Source organism: Salvelinus alpinus, chromosome 14 (genome assembly GCF_045679555.1).
Source record: "Salvelinus alpinus chromosome 14, SLU_Salpinus.1, whole genome shotgun sequence".
Taxonomy (NCBI): domain Eukaryota; kingdom Metazoa; phylum Chordata; class Actinopteri; order Salmoniformes; family Salmonidae; genus Salvelinus; species Salvelinus alpinus.
Genome location: NC_092099.1, coordinates 46,587,427 through 46,609,940, shown reverse-complemented (window position 1 = coordinate 46,609,940; position 22,514 = coordinate 46,587,427). Strand labels below are relative to the sequence as shown.

Sequence of the window (22,514 nt, the reverse complement as noted above, 5' to 3'; positions counted from 1 at the left end):
ATTAGAGGTGTCTGGATATTAGAGAGATAAGAGCATTAGAGCTGTCTGGACATCAGAGAGAGAAGAGCATTAGAGCTGTCTGGATATTAGAGAGAGAAGAGCATTTGAGCTGTCTGGACATCAGAGAGAGAAGAGCGTTAGAGCTGTCTGGATATTAGAGAGAGAAGAGCATTAGAGATGTCTGGATATTAGAGAGAGAAGAGCATTAGAGATGTCTGGATATTAGAGAGAGAAGAGCATTAGAGCTGTCTGGACATTAGAGCGAGAAGAGCATTAGAGATGTCTGGATATTAGAGAGAGAAGAGCATTAGAGATGTCTGGATATTAGAGAGAGAAGAGCATTAGAGATGTCTGGATATTAGAGAGAGAAGAGCATTAGAGCTGTCTGGATATTAGAGAGAGAGAGAAGAGCATTAGAGATGTCTGGATATTAGAGAGAGAAGAGCATTAGAGCTGTCTGGATATTAGAGAGAGAAGAGCATTAGAGCTGTCTGGATATTAGAGAGAGAAGAGCATTAGAGATGTCTGGATATTAGAGAGAGAAGAGCATTAGAGCTGTCTGGATATTAGAGAGAGAGAAGAGCATTAGAGCTGTCTGGATATTAGAGAGAGAAGAGCATTAGAGCTGTCTGGACATCAGAGAGAGAAGAGCATTAGAGCTGTCTGGATATTAGAGAGAGAAGAGCATTAGAGCTGTCTGGACATCAGAGAGAGAAGAGCATTAGAGCTGTCTGGATATTAGAGAGAGAAGAGCATTAGAGCTGTCTGGACATCAGAGAGAGAAGAGCATTAGAGCTGTCTGGATATTAGAGAGAGAAGAGCATTAGAGCTGTCTGGACATCAGAGAGAGAAGAGCGTTAGAGCTGTCTGGATATTAGAGAGAGAAGAGCATTAGAGATGTCTGGATATTAGAGAGAGAAGAGCATTAGAGATGTCTGGATATTAGAGAGAGAAGAGCATTAGAGCTGTCTGGACATTAGAGCGAGAAGAGCATTAGAGATGTCTGGATATTAGAGAGAGAAGAGCATTAGAGATGTCTGGATATTAGAGAGAGAAGAGCATTAGAGATGTCTGGATATTAGAGAGAGAAGAGCATTAGAGCTGTCTGGATATTAGAGAGAGAAGAGCATTAGAGATGTCTGGATATTAGAGAGAGAAGAGCATTATATATGTCTGGATATTAGAGAGAGAAGAGCATTAGAGATGTCTGGATATTAGAGAGAGAAGAGCATTATATATGTCTGGATATTAGAGAGAGAAGAGCATTAGAGCTGTCTGGATATTAGAGAGAGAAGAGCATTAGAGATGTCTGGATATTAGAGCGAGAAGAGCATTAGAGATGTCTGGATATTAGAGAGAGAAGAGCATTAGAGCTGTCTGGATATTAGAGAGAGAAGAGCATTAGAGCTGTTTGGATATTAGAGAGAGAAGAGCATTAGAGATGTCTGGATATTAGAGAGAGAAGAGCATTAGAGCTGTCTGGATATTAGAGAGAGAGAAGAGCATTAGAGCTGTCTGGATATTAGAGAGAGAAGAGCATTAGAGCTGTCTGGACATCAGAGAGAGAAGAGCATTAGAGCTGTCTGGATATTAGAGAGAGAAGAGCATTAGAGCTGTCTGGACATCAGAGAGAGAAGAGCATTAGAGCTGTCTGGATATTAGAGAGAGAAGAGCATTAGAGCTGTCTGGACATCAGAGAGAGAAGAGCATTAGAGCTGTCTGGATATTAGAGAGAGAAGAGCATTAGAGCTGTCTGGACATCAGAGAGAGAAGAGCGTTAGAGCTGTCTGGATATTAGAGAGAGAAGAGCATTAGAGATGTCTGGATATTAGAGAGAGAAGAGCATTAGAGATGTCTGGATATTAGAGAGAGAAGAGCATTAGAGATGTCTGGATATTAGAGAGAGAAGAGCATTAGAGATGTCTGGATATTAGAGAGAGAAGAGCATTAGAGATGTCTGGACATTAGAGCGAGAAGAGCATTAGAGATGTCTGGATATTAGAGAGAGAAGAGCATTAGAGATGTCTGGATATTAGAGAGAGAAGAGCATTAGAGATGTCTGGATATTAGAGAGAGAAGAGCATTAGAGCTGTCTGGATATTAGAGAGAGAAGAGCATTAGAGATGTCTGGATATTAGAGAGAGAAGAGCATTATATATGTCTGGATATTAGAGAGAGAAGAGCATTAGAGCTGTCTGGATATTAGAGAGAGAAGAGCATTAGAGATGTCTGGATATTAGAGAAAGAAGAGCATTAGAGCTGTCTGGATATTAGAGAGAGAAGAGCATTAGAGATGTCTGGATATTAGAGAGAGAAGAGCATTAGAGCTGTCTGGATATTAGAGAGAGAAGAGCATTAGAGATGTCTGGATATTAGAGAGAGAAGAGCATTAGAGATGTCTGGATATTAGAGAGAGAAGAGCATTAGAGCTGTCTGGATATTAGAGAGAGAAGAGCATTAGAGCTGTCTGGATATTAAAGAGAGAAGAGCATTAGAGCTGTCTGGATATTAGAGAGAGAAGCGCATTAGAGATGTCTGGATATTAGAGAGAGAAGAGCATTAGAGATGTCTGGATATTAGAGAGAGAGAAGAGCATTAGAGCTGTCTGGACCTTAGAGAGAGAAGAGCATTAAAGCTGTCTGGGTTTTAGAGAGAGAAGAGCATTAGAGCTGTCTGGATATTAGAGAGAGAGAAGAGCATTAGAGCTGTCTGGACCTTAGAGAGAGAGAAGAGCATTAGAGATGTCTGGATATTAGAGAGAGAAGAGCATTATATATGTCTGGATATTAGAGAGAGAAGAGCATTAGAGATGTCTGGATATTAGAGAGAGAAGAGCATTAGAGATGTCTGGATATTAGAGAGAGAAGAGCATTAGAGATGTCTGGATATTAGAGAGAGAAGAGCATTAGAGATGTCTGGATATTAGAGAGAAGAGCATTAGAGCTGTCTGGATATTAGAGAGAGAAGAGCATTAGAGATGTCTGGATATTAGAGAGAGAAGATCATTAGAGATGTCTGGATATTAGAGAGAGAAGAGCATTAGAGCTGTCTGGATATTACAGAGAGAAGAGCATTAGAGCTGTCTGGATATTAGAGAGAGAAGAGCATTAGAGCTGTCTGGATATTAAAGAGAGAAGAGCATTAGAGATGTCTGGATATTAGAGAGAGAAGAGCATTAGAGATGTCTGGATATTAGAGAGAGAGAAGAGCATTAGAGCTGTCTGGACCTTAGAGAGAGAAGAGCATTAAAGCTGTCTGGGTTTTAGAGAGAGAAGAGCATTAGAGCTGTCTGGATTTTAGAGAGAGAGCATTAGAGATGTCTGGACCTTAGAGAGAGAGAAGAGCATTAGAGCTGTGTGGACATTAGAGAGAGAGAAGAACATTAGAGCTGTGTGGACATTAGAGAGAGAAGAGCATTAGAGCTGTCTGGATATTAGAGAGAGAAGAGCATTAGAGATGTCTGGATATTAGAGAGAGAAGAGCATTAGAGATGTCTGGATATTAGAGAGAGAAGAGCATTAGAGCTGTCTGGATATTAGAGAGAGAAGAGCATTAGAGCTGTCTGGATATTAGAGAGAGAGAGAAGAGCATTAGAGCTGTCTGGATATTAGAGAGAGAGAGAAGAGCATTAGAGCTGTCTGGATATTAGAGAGAGAAGAGCATTAGAGATTTCTGGATATTAGAGAGATAGAGAAGAGCATTAGAGCTGTCTGGATATTAGAGAGAGAGAAGAGCATTAGAGCTGTCTGGATATTAGAGAGAGAAGAGCATTAGAGCTGTCTGGATATTAGAGAGAGAAGAGCATTAGAGATGTCTGGATATTAGAGAGAGAGAAGAGCATTAGAGCTGTCTGGATATTAGAGAGAGAGAAGAGCATTAGAGATGTCTGGATATTAGAGAGAGAAGAGCATTAGAGATGTCTGGATATTAGAGAGAGAGAGAAGAGCATTAGAGCTGTCTGGATATTAGAGAGAGAGAAGAGCATTAGAGCTGTCTGGATATTAGAGAGAGAGAGAAGAGCATTAGAGCTGTCTGGATATTAGAGACATGAATCATGTTGCAGATATTTATGGATTTAATTTAACTTCTTCAGCTGACTCTCTTTCTCTTCCCCCTCTCCATTCCGTCAACAGGGGTGGTGTCCAACAGCCCTCATCCCTCCGCCTTCTCCGTTAACTCCCATGGCGTTGTCAACGGTCAGATGCCGGTCGAACTCTGTGGTCACAGTCCGGACGTTCGGCAGCCCTCTCCCCTCACCAGTCCCTTGCTCAACGACGCTGGCAGTGTGCGCACCGACGATGAAGATGAGGTTCGGAGGAAGGTTTGTGGTCCAGAGAGGGCCCAATGTAACATGATTACAGCTAGAAAGGCATTGATGTGCTAGTTGCTGTGTGATTGTGATTTTAAATCTCCAATTACCATCACCAGCTTCAAAGAGGCTCCAGTCACATATACATACCTAAAATAGCAGAGGACCGAGATTACCTAAATAACTCTCCACAGGGACGAGTGCTGTGTACCCTGTACCAAGTCTGATGTATCTGGGCTACATGTCTAACACTGGAATTGATTATTCAAAATGTGGAAAATGACCCATGACACAGTCTCCAGCTTACTGTGTTAGTAGTGTTGTCTCTGCACAGTTAAAATAGTCTGTCCTCTTTCCTTCACAGAGGTTCCCTACCGACAAGGCCTACTTTATCGCCAAGGAGCTGCTGACCACAGAGAGGACCTATCTGAAGGACTTGGAGGTGGTGACTGTGGTAAGGACCCATCACCAGATAGATTATTCTGCTCGCTCTATCTCTCTCTCATATATATACAGTGGGGAGAACAAGTATTTGATACACTGCCGATTTTGCAGGTTTTCCTACTTACAAAGCATGTAGAGGTCTGTAATTTTTATCATAGGTACACTTCAACTGTGAGAGACGGAATCTAAAACAAAAATCCAGAAAATCACATTGTAGGATTTTTAAGTAATTAATTTGCATTTTATTGCATGACATAAGTATTTGATCACCTACCGACCAGGAAGAATTCCGGCTCTCACAGACCTGTTAGTTTTTCTTTAAGAAGCCCACCTGTTCTCCACTCATTACCTGTATTAACTGCACCTGTTTGAGCTCGTTACCTGTATAAAAGACACCTGTCCACACACTCAATCAAACAGACTCCAACCTCTCCACAATAGCCAAGACCAGAGAGATGTGTAAGGACATCAGGGGTAAATTGTAGACCTGCACAAGGCTGGGATGGGCTACAGGACAATAGGCAAGCAGCTTGGTGAGAAGGCAACAACTGTTGGCGCAATTATTCGAAAATGGAAGAAGTTCAAGATGACGGTCAATCACCCTCGGTCTGGGGCTCCATGCAAGATCTCACCTCGTGGGGCATCAATGATCATGAGGAAGGTGAGGGATCAGCCCAGAACTACACGGCAGGACCTGGTCAATGACCTGAAGAGAGCTGGGATCACAGTCTCAAAGAAAACCATTAGTAACACACTACGCCGTCATGGATTAAAATCCTGCAGTGCACGCAAGGTCCGCTTGCTCAAGCCAGTGCATGTCCAGGCCCGTCTGAAGTTTGCCAATGACCCTCTGGATGATCCAGAGGAGGAGTGGGAGAAGGTCATGTGGTCTGATGAGACAAAAATTGAGCTTTTTGGTCTAAACTCCACTCGCCGTGTTTGGAGGAAGAAGAAGGATGAGTACAACCCCAAGAACACCATCCCAACCGTGAAGCATGGAGGTGGAAACATCATTCTTTGGGGATGCTTTTCTGCAAAGGGGACAGGACGACTGCACCGTATTGAGGGGAGGATGTATGGGGCCATGTATCGCGAGATCTTGGCCAACAACCTCCTTCCCTCAGTAAGAGCATTGAAGATGGGTCGTGGCTGGGTCTTCCAGCATGACAACGACCCGAAACACACAGCCAGGGCAACTAAGGAGTGGCTCCGTAAGAAGCATCTCAAGGTCCTGGAGTGGCCTAGCCAGTCTCCAGACCTGAACCCAATAGAAAATCTTTGGAAGGAGCTGAAAGTCCGTATTGCCCAGCGACAGCCCCGAAACCTGAAGGATCTGGAGAAGGTCTGTATGGAGGAGTGGGCCAAAATCCCTGCTGCAGTGTGTGCAAACCTGGTCAAGAACTACAGGAAACGTATGATCTCTGTAATTGCAAACAAAGGTTTCTGTACCAAATATTAAGTTCTGCTTTTCTGATGTATCAAATACTTATGTCATGCAATAAAATGCAAATTAATTACTTAAAAATCCTACAATGTGATTTTCTGGATTTTTGTTTTAGATTCCGTCTCCCACAGTTGAAGTGTACCTATGATAAAAATTACAGACCTCTACATGCTTTGTAAGTAGGAAAACTTGCAAAATCGGCAGTGTATCAAATACTTGTTCTCCCCACTGTATATATACAGTTAAAGGCGGAAGTTTACATACACCTTAACTAAATACATTTAAACTACATTTTTCACAATTCCTGACATTTAATCCTAGTAAAAATTCCCTGTCTTAGTTCTGTTAGGATCACCACTTTATTTTAAGAATGTGAAATGTCAGAATAATAGTAGAGAGAATGATTTATTTCAGCTTTTATTTCTTTCATCACATTCACAGTGGGTCAGAAGTTTACATACACTCAATTAGTATTTGGTAGCATTGCCTTTAAATTGTTTAATTTGGGTCAAACGTTTCGGGTAGCCTTCCACAAGCTTCCCACAATAAGTTGGGTGAATTTTGGCCCATTCCTCCTGACAGAGCTGGTGTAACTGAGTCAGGTTTGTAGGCCTCCTTGCTCGCACATGCTTTTTCAGTGCTGCCCACAGATTTTCTATAGGATTGAGGTCAGGGCTTTGTGATGGCCACTCCAATACCTTGACTTTGTTGTGCTTAAGCCATTTTGCCACAACTTTGGAAGTATGCTTGGGGTCATTGTCCATTTGGAAGACCCATTTGCGACCAAGCTTTAACTTCCTGACTGATGTCTTGAGATGTTTCTTCAATATATCCACAATTTTCCTGCCTCATGATGTCATCTATTTTGTGAAGTACACCAGTCCCTCCTGCAGCAAAGCACCCTACAACATGATGCTGCCACACCCATGCTTCACGGTTGGGATGGTGTTCTTCGGCTTGCAAGCCTCCCTGTAAGGGGTGCGTAACTGGTGGCAGGGAAGTCAGACGCAGGAGAGCAGAACTGGGTAATAACCGGAGCAGTTTAATTATCAAAACCAACGGCATCCAGAAATAACAAAATATGGGTACAAAACCCATCACGCACAATGTGTACAAGCACTTACAACAAACAATTTCACACACAGACATGAGGGTTAAATACACGATAAGTAATGAGGGAAATGTGAACCAGGTGTGTGGGAAAACAAGACAAAACAAATGGAAAATGAAAGTTGGATCGGCGATGACCAGTGACGTCGACCACCGAACGCCGCCCGAACCAGGAGAGGAACCGACTTCGGCGGAAGTCGTGACACTCCCCCTTTTTCCTCCAAACATAACGATGGTAATTATGGCCAAACAGTTCTGTTGTTGTTTCATCACACCAGAGGACATTTCTCAAAAAGGTACCATCTTTTTCCCAATGTGCAGTTGCAAACTGTAGTCTGGCTTTTTCATGGCAGTTTTGGAGCAGTGGCTTCTTCCTTGCTGAGCGGCCTTTCAGGTTATGTGGATATAGATACTTTTGTACCTGTTTCCTCCAGCATCTTCACAAGGTCCTTCGCTGTTGTTCTGGGATTGATTTGCACTTTTCACACCAAAGTACGTTCATCTCTAGGAGACAGAACGCACGCATCTCCTTCCTGAGCGGTATGACGGCTGCGTGGTCCCATGGTGTTTAAACTTACGTACTATTGTTTGTACAGATGAACGTGGTACCTTCAGGCATTTGGAAATTGCTCCCAAGGATGAACCAGACTTGTGTAGGTCTACAATTTATTTTCTGAGGTCTTGGCTGATGTCTTTTGATTGTCCCATGATGTCAAGCAAAGAGGCACTGAGTTTGAAGATAGGCCTTGAAATACATCCACAGGTACACCTCCAATTGACTCAAATTATGTCAATTAGCCTATCAGAAGCTTCTAAAGCCATGACATCAATTTCTGGAATCTTCCAAGCTATTTAAATTTAGTGTATGTAAACTTCTGACCCACTGGAATTGTGATAGAGTGAATTATAATTGAATGAATCTGTCTGTAAACAATTATTGGAAAAATTACTTGTGTCATGCACAAAGTAGATTTCCTCACCGACTTGCCAAAACTATAGTCTGTTAACAAGAAATTTGTGGAGTGGTTGAAAAATGAGTTTTAATGACTCCAACCTAAGTGTATGTAAACTTCCGACTTCAACTGTATATATATATATATATACATACAATATATATATATATATATAAACAAATTCCAACGGGGCTATACATTTGGGGGAGCTTTTTTTCTCGCCTGAGTAGATTTGTTTCTCTGCCAAAAATCTAATTAAACCTAAATTAAATCTAGTGTTCAGCAAAATAATAACACAATGTCAAATACAAGTAGCCTAGTCAAATAACTAACATCCAATCACATTATTGTTATTATTTTATCTAGGCAAGTCACTTTTGAAGAAATTCTTATTTACAATGACAGCCTAGGACAGTGGGTTAACTGCCTTGTTCAGGGGCAGAACAACAGATTTTTACCTTGTCAGCTCGGGGATTTGATCTTGCAACATTTCAGTTACTAGTCCAACACTCTAACCACTAGCGGTACCTGCCACCTACATTTCCACTAACGGTCCGTATGTAGCCAAACGTAGCTGCTGTTCATTCCGTTAACTCGGAAAATGTATTAATGGTTAAAAAAAAGTAAGGCCCGCGTCCATAGAGACACACACCAGCTCTACTGGTGGTACTGCTACTACCAGCAATAACGACAAGTTGTTCTGCTTCCACGAGCACATCCAATGCTAGCGTCAGTAATTCTAAATTTGTTGTTAGCCCAGCTAGCATGGACACTGACAGTTGTGAATCTGATGCAGCCGAAGAGCTACTGCCCTCTTATCCGGGAAAGCACCGAACAACAGACAGGGACGTTGGACCATCGAAGAGGCGCAAATATGACGAGAACTACATTGATTTGGGGTTCACTTATATTGGGAGTAGTGCCTTTCCTCAGCCACAGTGTGTTATATGTGCAAAAGTACTATCTCACAACACGATGAAACCTTCACTCTTTATTAACAAAACATGCCAATTTGAAAAATAAGCCACGGGAGTTTTTTGAGCGAGAATTAAGACGACTTTCGAGTGGTAAGACATGTATACGTGGTCCCGTGTGGCTCAGTTGGTAGAGCATGGCGCTTGCAACGCCAGGGTTGTGGGTTCATTCCCCACGGGGGGACCAGGATGAATATGTATGAACTTTCCAATTTGTAAGTCGCTCTGGATAAGAGCGTCTGCTAAATGACGTAAATGACGTGAATGTATAAAAGCAACAGATACCATTAATAAGAAGGGGCTAGAAGAGTCTTATATGGTGAGCTACCGAGGAGCTAGGACAGGCAAGCCCCATACTATTGTGGAGGACTTCATTCTTCTTGCTGCAGCGGATATGGCTGGGACAATGCTGGGGGAAAGGCCAAAAGAACTATACAGACAACGCCTTCATCAAACAACACTGTTTCACGACGCATCAATGACATGACAGGAGATGTTTTGAAACAATTACTGCTTTGCATACAAGCCAGTGAATTCTATGCGTTCCAGCTGGATGAGTCAACAGACGTGGCGGGCCTGGCACATTTCCTGGTATATGTCTGTTACGTTTATGGGGGGTCAACTTAGGAAGACATCCTCTTCTGTAAACCAGGACAGCATGAGAGGATAAAGTACTGGACCGCTTTGTGACATCAAATGGACTTTGGTAGGCAAGAAAGACCTTTTGGACACTACATTTACCTTTGTTAAAGCAAGGCCCCTGAACTCTTGTGTTTTTTCTGCACTATGCAATGATATGGGCAGCGACCATGTAACGCTTTTACAACATACAGAAGTGCACTGGTTATCAATGGGCAAAGTATTGACACGTTTTTTAAAATTGAGAGACAAGATTAAACTTTTCTTTACTGACCCTAATTTTCACTTGTCTGACCGCTTGCATGATCACTAGTTTCTCACATGACTGGCCTATCTGGGTGATGTTTTTTCTCACCTGAATGATCTGAATCTAGGATTACAGGGACTCTCCGCAATTATATTCAATGTGCGGGGCAAAATTGAGGCTATGTGTCACGATCGTCAACGGGACTGAGAGAGGACCAAGGCGCAGCGCGTGGAAAGTACATCTTCTTTTATTTTAAAGAAGGAAAAAACAAAACAACAAACAGAACAGACGACCGTGAAGCTATACAAAAATCAGTGCTGACACAAAACACTTCGACATAGACAATTCCCCACAAACAGCTAAAGCCTATGGTTGCCTTAAATATGGCTCCCAATCAGAGACAACAATAACCAGCTGTCTCTAATTGAGACCCAATTCAGGCAAGCATAGACTTTCCTAGATACCTACACTCAACCATAGACACAGCTAGACTACTATACTAAACATAAACCCAACTACTCTAATAAACCCCCTAAACCTTACAACCACCCTAGACACTACAAAAAACACATATATTCCCCATGTCACACCCTGACCTAACTAAAATAATTAAGAAAACAAAGAATACTAAGGCCAGGGCGTGACATAACCCCCCCCCCCTTAAGGTGCGAACTCCGGGCGCACCAGCACATAGTCTAGGGGAGGGTCTGGGTGGGCGTCCGTCCACGGCGGCGGCTCCGGTACTGGTCGTGGTCCCCACCCCACCATAGTCACTACCCGCTTTCTTAACCCCACTGGAATAAGGGGCAGCACCGGACTAAGAGGCAGCACCGGACTAAGAGGCAGCACCGGACTAAGGGGCAGTACCGGACTAAGGGGCAGCACCGGACTAAGGGGCAGCACCAGGATAAGGGACAGCACCAGGATAAGGGGCAGTACCAGGATAAGGGGCAGCACCAGGATAAGGGGCAGCCCCAGGATAAGGGGCAGCTCCGGACTGAGGTACGGCAGCTCCGGACTGAAGGGCAGCACCGGACTGAAGGGCAGCACCGGACTAAGGGGCAGCACCGGACTAAGGGGCAGCACCGGACTAAGGGGCAGCACCGGACTAAGGGGCAGCACCAGGATAAGGGGCAGCACCAGGATAAGGGGCAGCACCAGGATAAGGGGCAGCACCAGGATAAGGGGCAGCACCAGGATAAGGGGCAGCACCAGGATAAGGGGCAGCTCCGGACTGAGGTACGGCAGCTCCGGACTGAAGGGCAGCACCGGACTGAAGGGCAGCACCGGACTGAATGGCGGATCCTGGATGGCTGGCTCTGGCGGATCCTGGCTGGCTGGCGGATCCTGGCTGGCCGGCTCTGGCGGATCCTGGCTGGACGGCTCTGGCGGATCCTGGCTGGACGGCTCTGGCGGATCCTGGCTGGACGGCTCTGGCGGATCCTGGCTGGACGGCTCATGGCTGGCTGACGGATCTGGCTGCTCATGGCTGGCTGACGGATCTGGCTGCTCATGGCTGGCTGACGGATCTGGCTGCTCATGGCTGGCTGACGGATCTGGCTGCTCATGGCTGGCTGACGGATCTGGCTGCTCATGGCTGGCTGACGGATCTGGCTGCTCATGGCTGGCTGACGGATCTGGCTGCTCATGGCTGGCTGACGGATCTGGCTGCTCATGGCTGGCTGACGGATCTGGCTGCTCATGGCTGGCTGACGGATCTGGCTGCTCATGGCTGGCTGACGGATCTGTCTGCTCATGGCTGGCTGACGGATCTGTCTGCTCATGGCTGGCTGGCGGCTCTGGCAGATCCTGTCTGGTTGGCGGCTCTGGCAGATCCTGTCTGGTTGGCGGCTCTGGCAGATCCTGTCTGGTTGGCGGCTCTGGCAGATCCTGTCTGGTTGGCGGCTCTGGCAGATCCTGTCTGACGAATGGCTCTAGCGGCTCCTGACTGACTAACGGCTCTGACGGCTCGGGACAGACGGGCGGCTCTAATGGCTCGGGACAGACGGATGGCTCAGACGGCACTGGGCAGACGGATGGCTCAGATGGCGCTGGGGAGACGGACGGCTCAGATGGCGCTGAGGAGACGGACGGCTCAGATGGCGCTGGGGAGACGGATGGCTCAGATGGCGCTGGGGAGACGGATGGCATCTCCTTCCTGAGCGGTATGACGGCTGCGTGGTCCCATGGTGTTTAAACTTACGTACTATTGTTTGTACAGATGAACGTGGTACCTTCAGGCATTTGGAAATTGCTCCCAAGGATGAACCAGACTTGTGTAGGTCTACAATTTATTTTCTGAGGTCTTGGCTGATGTCTTTTGATTGTCCCATGATGTCAAGCAAAGAGGCACTGAGTTTGAAGATAGGCCTTGAAATACATCCACAGGTACACCTCCAATTGACTCAAATTATGTCAATTAGCCTATCAGAAGCTTCTAAAGCCATGACATCAATTTCTGGAATCTTCCAAGCTATTTAAATTTAGTGTATGTAAACTTCTGACCCACTGGAATTGTGATAGAGTGAATTATAATTGAATGAATCTGTCTGTAAACAATTATTGGAAAAATTACTTGTGTCATGCACAAAGTAGATTTCCTCACCGACTTGCCAAAACTATAGTCTGTTAACAAGAAATTTGTGGAGTGGTTGAAAAATGAGTTTTAATGACTCCAACCTAAGTGTATGTAAACTTCCGACTTCAACTGTATATATATATATATATACATACAATATATATATATATATATAAACAAATTCCAACGGGGCTATACATTTGGGGGAGCTTTTTTTCTCGCCTGAGTAGATTTGTTTCTCTGCCAAAAATCTAATTAAACCTAAATTAAATCTAGTGTTCAGCAAAATAATAACACAATGTCAAATACAAGTAGCCTAGTCAAATAACTAACATCCAATCACATTATTGTTATTATTTTATCTAGGCAAGTCACTTTTGAAGAAATTCTTATTTACAATGACAGCCTAGGACAGTGGGTTAACTGCCTTGTTCAGGGGCAGAACAACAGATTTTTACCTTGTCAGCTCGGGGATTTGATCTTGCAACATTTCAGTTACTAGTCCAACACTCTAACCACTAGCGGTACCTGCCACCTACATTTCCACTAACGGTCCGTATGTAGCCAAACGTAGCTGCTGTTCATTCCGTTAACTCGGAAAATGTATTAATGGTTAAAAAAAAGTAAGGCCCGCGTCCATAGAGACACACACCAGCTCTACTGGTGGTACTGCTACTACCAGCAATAACGACAAGTTGTTCTGCTTCCACGAGCACATCCAATGCTAGCGTCAGTAATTCTAAATTTGTTGTTAGCCCAGCTAGCATGGACACTGACAGTTGTGAATCTGATGCAGCCGAAGAGCTACTGCCCTCTTATCCGGGAAAGCACCGAACAACAGACAGGGACGTTGGACCATCGAAGAGGCGCAAATATGACGAGAACTACATTGATTTGGGGTTCACTTATATTGGGAGTAGTGCCTTTCCTCAGCCACAGTGTGTTATATGTGCAAAAGTACTATCTCACAACACGATGAAACCTTCACTCTTTATTAACAAAACATGCCAATTTGAAAAATAAGCCACGGGAGTTTTTTGAGCGAGAATTAAGACGACTTTCGAGTGGTAAGACATGTATACGTGGTCCCGTGTGGCTCAGTTGGTAGAGCATGGCGCTTGCAACGCCAGGGTTGTGGGTTCATTCCCCACGGGGGGACCAGGATGAATATGTATGAACTTTCCAATTTGTAAGTCGCTCTGGATAAGAGCGTCTGCTAAATGACGTAAATGTATAAAAGCAACAGATACCATTAATAAGAAGGGGCTAGAAGAGTCTTATATGGTGAGCTACCGAGGAGCTAGGACAGGCAAGCCCCATACTATTGTGGAGGACTTCATTCTTCCTGCTGCAGCGGATATGGCTGGGACAATGCTGGGGGAAATGCCAAAAGAACTATACAGACAACGCCTTCATCAAACAACACTGTTTCACGACGCATCAATGACATGACAGGAGATGTTTTGAAACAATTACTGCTTTGCATACAAGCCAGTGAATTCTATGCGTTCCAGCTGGATGAGTCAACAGACGTGGCGGGCCTGGCACATTTCCTGGTATATGTCTGTTACGTTTATGGGGGGTCAACTTAGGAAGACATCCTCTTCTGTAAACCAGGACAGCATGAGAGGATAAAGTACTGGACCGCTTTGTGACATCAAATGGACTTTGGTAGGCAAGAAAGACCTTTTGGACACTACATTTACCTTTGTTAAAGCAAGGCCCCTGAACTCTTGTGTTTTTTCTGCACTATGCAATGATATGGGCAGCGACCATGTAACGCTTTTACAACATACAGAAGTGCACTGGTTATCAATGGGCAAAGTATTGACACGTTTTTTAAAATTGAGAGACAAGATTAAACTTTTCTTTACTGACCCTAATTTTCACTTGTCTGACCGCTTGCATGATCACTAGTTTCTCACATGACTGGCCTATCTGGGTGATGTTTTTTCTCACCTGAATGATCTGAATCTAGGATTACAGGGACTCTCCGCAATTATATTCAATGTGCGGGGCAAAATTGAGGCTATGTGTCACGATCGTCAACGGGACTGAGAGAGGACCAAGGCGCAGCGCGTGGAAAGTACATCTTCTTTTATTTTAAAGAAGGAAAAAACAAAACAAACAGAACAGACGACCGTGAAGCTATACAAAAATCAGTGCTGACACAAAACACTTCGACATAGACAATTCCCCACAAACAGCTAAAGCCTATGGTTGCCTTAAATATGGCTCCCAATCAGAGACAACAATAACCAGCTGTCTCTAATTGAGACCCAATTCAGGCAAGCATAGACTTTCCTAGATACCTACACTCAACCATAGACACAGCTAGACTACTATACTAAACATAAACCCAACTACTCTAATAAACCCCCTAAACCTTACAACCACCCTAGACACTACAAAAAACACATATATTCCCCATGTCACACCCTGACCTAACTAAAATAATTAAGAAAACAAAGAATACTAAGGCCAGGGCGTGACATAACCCCCCCCCCCTTAAGGTGCGAACTCCGGGCGCACCAGCACATAGTCTAGGGGAGGGTCTGGGTGGGCGTCCGTCCACGGCGGCGGCTCCGGCACTGGTCGTGGTCCCCACCCCACCATAGTCACTACCCGCTTTCTTAACCCCACTGGAATAAGGGGCAGCACCGGACTAAGAGGCAGCACCGGACTAAGGGGCAGCACCGGACTAAGGGGCAGTACCGGACTAAGGGGCAGCACCAGGATAAGGGACAGCACCAGGATAAGGGGCAGTACCAGGATAAGGGGCAGCACCAGGATAAGGGGCAGCCCCAGGATAAGGGGCAGCTCCGGACTGAGGTACGGCAGCTCCGGACTGAAGGGCAGCACCGGACTGAAGGGCAGCACCGGACTAAGGGGCAGCACCGGACTAAGGGGCAGCACCGGACTAAGGGGCAGCACCAGGATAAGGGGCAGCACCAGGATAAGGGGCAGCACCAGGATAAGGGGCAGCACCAGGATAAGGGGCAGCACCAGGATAAGGGGCAGCTCCGGACTGAGGTACGGCAGCTCCGGACTGAAGGGCAGCACCGGACTGAAGGGCAGCACCGGACTGAAGGGCAGCACCGGACTGAATGGCGGATCCTGGATGGCTGGCTCTGGCGGATCCTGGCTGGCTGGCGGATCCTGACTGGCCGGCTCTGGCGGATCCTGGCTGGACGGCTCTGGCGGATCCTGGCTGGACGGCTCTGGCGGATCCTGGCTGGACGGCTCTGGCGGATCCTGGCTGGACGGCTCATGGCTGGCTGACGGATCTGGCTGCTCATGGCTGGCTGACGGATCTGGCTGCTCATGGCTGGCTGACGGATCTGGCTGCTCATGGCTGGCTGACGGATCTGGCTGCTCATGGCTGGCTGACGGATCTGGCTGCTCATGGCTGGCTGACGGATCTGGCTGCTCATGGCTGGCTGACGGATCTGGCTGCTCATGGCTGGCTGACGGATCTGGCTGCTCATGGCTGGCTGACGGATCTGTCTGCTCATGGCTGGCTGACGGATCTGTCTGCTCATGGCTGGCTGGCGGCTCTGGCAGATCCTGTCTGGTTGGCGGCTCTGGCAGATCCTGTCTGGTTGGCGGCTCTGGCAGATCCTGTCTGGTTGGCGGCTCTGGCAGATCCTGTCTGGTTGGCGGCTCTGGCAGATCCTGTCTGACGAATGGCTCTAGCGGCTCCTGACTGACTAACGGCTCTGACGGCTCGGGACAGACGGGCGGCTCTAATGGCTCGGGACAGACGGATGGCTCAGACGGCACTGGGCAGACGGATGGCTCAGATGGCGCTGGGGAGACGGACGGCTCAGATGGCGCTGAGGAGACGGACGGCTCAGATGGCGCTGGGGAGACGGATGGCTCAGATGGCGCTGGGGAGACGGATGGCTCAGATGGCGCTGGGGAGACGGATGGCTCAGATGGCGCTGGGGAGACGGATGGCTCAGATGGCACTGGGCAGACGGATGGCTCAGATGGCACTGGGCAGACGGATGGCTCAGATGGCACTGGGCAGACGGATGGCTCTGGCCGGATGAGGCGCACTGTAGGCCTGGTGCGTGGTGCCGGAACTGGAGGCACCGGGCTAAGGACACGCACCTTCAGGCTAGTGCGGGGAGAAGGAACAGGGCATACAGGACCCTGGAGACGCACATTAGGCCTAGTGCGTGGTGCCGGAACTGGTGGTACCGGGCTGGGGACACGCATCTCAGGGCTAGTGCGGGGAAAAGGAACAGGGCATACTGGACCCTGGGGACGCACATTAGGCCTAGTGCGTGGTGCCGGAACTGGTGGTACCGGGCTGGGGACACGCATCTCAGGGCTAGTGCGGGGAGCAGCAACAGGACGCACAGGACTCTGGGAACACACAGGAAGCTTGGTGCGTGGTACCGGACTGGAGACACGCACCATAGGGCTAGTACGTGGAGGAGGAACAGGGCACACTGGACTCTCGAGGCGCACTATAGGCCTGGTGCGTGGTACCGGTACTGGTGGTACCAGGCTGAGGGCACGCACCTCAGGAAGAGTGCGGGAAGAAGGAACAGTGCGTACAGGGCTCAGGAGACGCACAGGAGGCTTCCCAACCTTACCTGGTTGTATGCTCCCCCATATCAACATCTCTCTCTCTTCGCTCTCCTCCAATAACACCAACAACTCCTCAAATGTCTCATAATCTCCCATCCTTTCACTTTCCTCCAATCTGTCCAATAACTCCTCCACATTCTCTGACTCATACCTTCGTTTAGCCAACTGCTCCTGATGGTAAGCACGGGGAACTGGCTCAATTCTCCCACTTGACCCAGCCACACTCCCCGTGTGCCCTCCCCCAAGAAATTTTTGGGGTAGCCTCTCGGGCTTCCAGCCACTCTGCCTTGATTTACACAGCTTGGTCCCATGTTGGTGGGGAATTCTGTCACGATCGTCAACGGGACTGAGAGAGGACCAAGGCGCAGCGTGTGGAAAGTACATCTTCTTTTATTTTAAAGAAGGAAAAAACAAAACAACAAACAGAACAGACGACCGTGAAGCTATACAAAAATCAGTGCTGACACAAAACACTTCGACATAGACAATTCCCCACAAACAGCTAAAGCCTATGGTTGCCTTAAATATGGCTCCCAATCAGAGACAACAATAACCAGCTGTCTCTAATTGAGACCCAATTCAGGCAAGCATAGACTTTCCTAGATACCTACACTCAACCTTAGACACAGCTAGACTACTATACTAAACATAAACCCAACTACTCTAATAAACCCCCTAAACCTTACAACCACCCTAGACACTACAAAAAACACATATATTCCCCATGTCACACCCTGACCTAACTAAAATAATTAAGAAAACAAAGAATACTAAGGCCAGGGCGTGACACTATGATTATGAAGTTGGAGCTCTTCTCTGCAGGTACTTTCCCAAAACGGATGACACGAACAACTGGATCCCTTTCATGCCCTGCCTCCAGTCCACTTACCGATATCTGAACAAGAGAGCCTCATCGAAATTGCATCAAGCGGTTCTGTGAAAATTGTATTTAATCAGAAGCCACTGCCAGATTTCTGGATTGGGCTGTGCTCAGAGTATCTTGCCTTGGCAAATCGCGCTGTTAAGACACTGATGCCCTCTGCAACCACGTACCTATGTGAGAGTGGATTCTCGGCCCTCACTAGCATGAAAACTAAATACAGGCACAGACTGTGTGGAAAATGACTCTCTCCAAAACAACCCAACATTGCAGAGTTATGTGCATCCTTTCAAGCGCACCCTTCTCATTAACCTGTGGTGACAAATAAGGTTTTATATGTTAAAGAGCTAAATTATTGATTATTATTACATTATTATTTGTTCCCTGGTCCTATAAGAGCTCTTTATCACTTCCCACGTGCCGGTTGTGACAAAAACTCTCACTCTTATGTTTAATAAATGTATCATATAGTGTCTGTGTGGCAGACTTACAATGATGGCAAAAACAACATTTGAGAGTGCGCTGACCCTGGTGCTAGAGGGGGTACAGCTGGAGGTTGAATGTTTGAAGGGGTACCGGACTATAAAAAGTTTGGGAACCACTACCTAATAGATAATATGGGAGTTTATCAAAATTGGATTTGTTTTCAAAATCTTTGTGGGTCTGTGTAATCTCAGGGAAAAATGTGTGTGTCTCTCGCTCTCTTTCTCTCAGGGATTCAACACTGCTGTTATGTTTGTTTTTTTCCCTGCTGTCCTCTGGGCAGAAAAACACAAATTATTCCAGCTAGCTGTTTATATGGACTGCAGCTCTTCCCTCTCTGTTTATATGGACTGCAGCTCTTCTCTCTCTGTTTATATGGACTGCAGTTCTTCTCTCTCTGTTTATATGGACTGCAGCTCTTCTCTCTCTGTTTATATGGACTGCAGCTCTTCCCTCTCTGTTTATATGGACTGCAGTTCTTCCCTCTCTGTTTATATGGACTGCAGCTCTTCTCTCTCTGTTTATATGGACTGCAGCTCTTCTCTCTCTGTTTATATGGACTGCAGCTCTTCCCTCTCTGTTTATATGGACTGCAGCTCTTCCCTCTCTGTTTATATGGACTGCAGCTCTTCTCTCTCTGTTTATATGGACTGCAGCTCTTCCCTCTCTGTTTATATGGACTGCAGCTCTTCCCTCTCTGTTTATATGGACTGCAGCTCTTCTCTCTCTGTTTATATGGACTGCAGCTCTTCTCATCTTTTCTGATATTCAGAGAAAACTTTTACACTTCTCATAAATAGTTGTGTTGGCTGCTCTACTCTTTCTCTCTCATCCATATTCGCTCTCATCTATATTCTCTCTCATCTATATTCTCTCTCATCTATATTCTCTCTCTCTTTCTCTCATCTATATTCTCTCTCATCTATATTCTCTCTCTTTCTCATCCATATTCTCTCTCTCTTTCTCTCTAATCTATATTCTCTCTCTTTCTCTCATCTATATTCTCTCTCATCTATATTCTCTCTCTCTTTCTCTCTCATCTATATTCTCTCTCATCTATATTCTCTCTCTCTTTCTCTCTCATCTATATTCTCTCTCATCTATATTCTCTCTCTTTCTCTCTCATCTATATTCTCTCTCCCTTTTTCTCCTTCTTTTGGCTGGTGTTGTATTGTACCTCCCCCTGCAGTACTGTACCTCCACCCTCCTGCAACATCCTGCAGTACTGTACCTCCACCCTCCTGCATCATCCTGCAGTACTGCACCTTCCCCTCCTGCAACATCCTGCAGTACTGTACCTCCACCCTCCTGCAACATCATGCAGTACTGTACCTCCTCCCTCCTGCAACATCCTGCAGTACTGTACCTTCCCCTCCTGCAACATCCTGCAGTACTGTACCTACCCCTCCTGCAACACCCTGCAGTACTGTACCTCCACCCTCCTGCATCATCCTGCAGTACTGTACCTCCACCCTCCTGCATCACCCTGCAGTACTGTACCTTCCCCCTCCTGCAACATCCTGCAGTACTGTACCTCCACCCTCCTGCATCACCCTGCAGTACTGTACCTTCCCCCTCCTGCAACATCCTGCATTACTGTACCCCTCCCTCCTGCAACACCCTGCATTCCCGAACCTCCTACCTCTTGCAGTACCGAACCTCCCCCTCCTGCAGTACTGAACCTCTCTCCTCCTGCGGTACCGAACCTCTCCCCTCCTACAGTACTGAACCTCCTTCCTCCTGCAGTACCGAACCTCCCTCCTCCTGCAATACTGTACCTCCTTCCTCCTGCAGTACCGAACCTCCTTCCTCCTGCAGTACCGTACCTCCTCCCTCCTGCAGTACCGAACCTCCCTCCTCCTGCAGTACCGAACCTCCTTCCTCCTGCAGTACCAAACCTCCCCCCCCATGCAGTACCGCACCTCCCCCTCCTGCAGTACCGTACCTCTCCTCTCCTGCAGTACCATACCTCTCCTCTCCTGCAGTACCGTACCTCTCCTCTCCTGCAGTACCGTACCTCTCCTCTCCTGCAGTACCGTACCTCTCCTCTCCTGCAGTACCCCCCCTCTCCTCCTGCAGTACCGTACCTCTCCTCTCCTGCAGTACCGTACTTCTCCTCTCCTGCAGTACCGTACCTCCCCCTCCTGCAGTACCATACCTCTCCTCTCCTGCAGTACCGTACCTCTCCTCTCCTGCAGTACCGTACCTCTCCTCTCCTGCAGTACCCCCCCTCTCCTCCTGCAGTACCGTACCTCTCCTCTCCTGCAGTACCGTACCTCTCCTCTCCTGCAGTACCGTACCTCCCCCTCCTGCAGTACCATACCTCTCCTCTCCTGCAGTACCGTACCTCTCCTCTCCTGCAGTACCGTACCTCTCCTCTCCTGCAGTACCATACCTCTCCTCTCCTGCAGTACCGTACCTCTCCTCTCCCGCAGTACCGTACCTCTCCTCTCCTGCAGTACCGTACCTCCTCCTAACCCCTCTCTCCAACCTATATACATTTACATGTTAGTAATGTAGCAGACACTCTTTTACAGAGCCACTTACAGTTAGTGCATCCATCTTCAGATAGCCAAATGGCACCCTATTCCCGACATAGTGCACTACTTTAGGTCACACTTCATTAGGATAGTCCGGATTGTCCATCTGTAGATGCTCCAGATGCTCTACAGATGGACATACTATCAACAAACTATCTGTTGATAAGCGACTGCTTGCTAAGGTTACGGTTAGAGTTCGGTTTAGAATAAGGGTAAGGGTTAAGTTTAGGGTTAGTAGATAGTTTAAATGTTACTGATAGTCTGTAGAGCATCTACAGATGGACTGTCCAAATGACCTGAGTACAATGGGGACTATGTAGGGAATAGGGCTAGAACAAGCCCGCAGCAGATAAACCAAGCCCCCACCAGATAAACCATGCCCCCAGCAGATAAACCAAGCCCCACCAGATAAACCACGCCCCCACCAGATAAACCACGCCCCCACCAGATAAACCACTCCCCCACCAGATAAACCAAGCCCCCACCAGATAAACCAAGCCCCCACCAAATAAACCAAGCCCCCACCAGATAAACCACGCCCCCACCAGATAAACCAAGCGCCCACCAGATAAACCACGCCCCACCAGATAAACCAATCCCCCACCAGATAAACCACGCCCCCACCAGATAAACCACGCCCCACCAGATACACCCCGCCCCCACCAGATAAACCAAGTCCCCACCAGATAAACCAAGCCCCCACCAGATAAACCACACCCCCATCAGATAAACCAAGCCCCCACAAGATAAACCAAGCACCCACCAGATAAACCACGCCCCACCAGATAAACCACACCCCCAGCAGATAAACCAAGCCCCCAGCAGATAAACCAAGCCCCCACCAGATAAACCACGCCCCCACCAGATAAACCAAGCCCCCACCAGATAAACCACGCCCCCACCAGATAAACCACGCCCCCGCCAGATAAACCAAGCCCCCACCAGATAAACCACGCCCCCACCAGATAAACCAAGCCCCCACCAGATAAACCAAGCCCCCAACAGATAAACCAAGCCCCCACCAGATAAACCACGCCCCCGCCAGATAAACCACGCCCCCACCAGATAAACCAAGCCCCCACCAGATAAACCAAGCCCCCACCAAATAAACCAAGCCCCCAACAGATAAACCACGCCCCCGCCAGATAAACCAAGCCCCCACCAGATAAACCAAGCCCCCAACAGATAAACCACGCCCCCGCCAGATAAACCAAGCCCCCACAAGATAAACCAAGCCCCCAACAGATAAACCACGCCCCCGCCAGATAAACCAAGCCCCCACCAGATAAACCAAGCCCCCACCAGATAAAC

The 22,514-nt window shown here is 47.1% G+C and overlaps 1 protein-coding gene across 5 annotated transcripts in view; it reads left to right on the top strand.

Annotated features, from left to right (window-relative positions):
- LOC139538981 (FERM, ARHGEF and pleckstrin domain-containing protein 1-like) overlaps positions 1-22,514 on the top strand; it is a 167,149-nt gene that overhangs the window by 126,718 nt on the left and 17,917 nt on the right. For 4 of the 5 annotated variants that reach the window (XR_011667840.1, XM_071341607.1, XM_071341604.1 and 1 more), the window contains 2 exons: positions 4,134-4,321; positions 4,674-4,763. Coding sequence is in view for 4 of the 5 variants with exons in the window: in XM_071341607.1 (XP_071197708.1) it covers positions 4,134-4,321; positions 4,674-4,763 (278 nt within the window). In the remaining variant the exon portion in view is untranslated. The remainder of the gene's footprint in view (positions 1-4,133; positions 4,322-4,673; positions 4,764-22,514) is intronic. The other variant, XM_071341606.1, reaches the window with a different exon arrangement.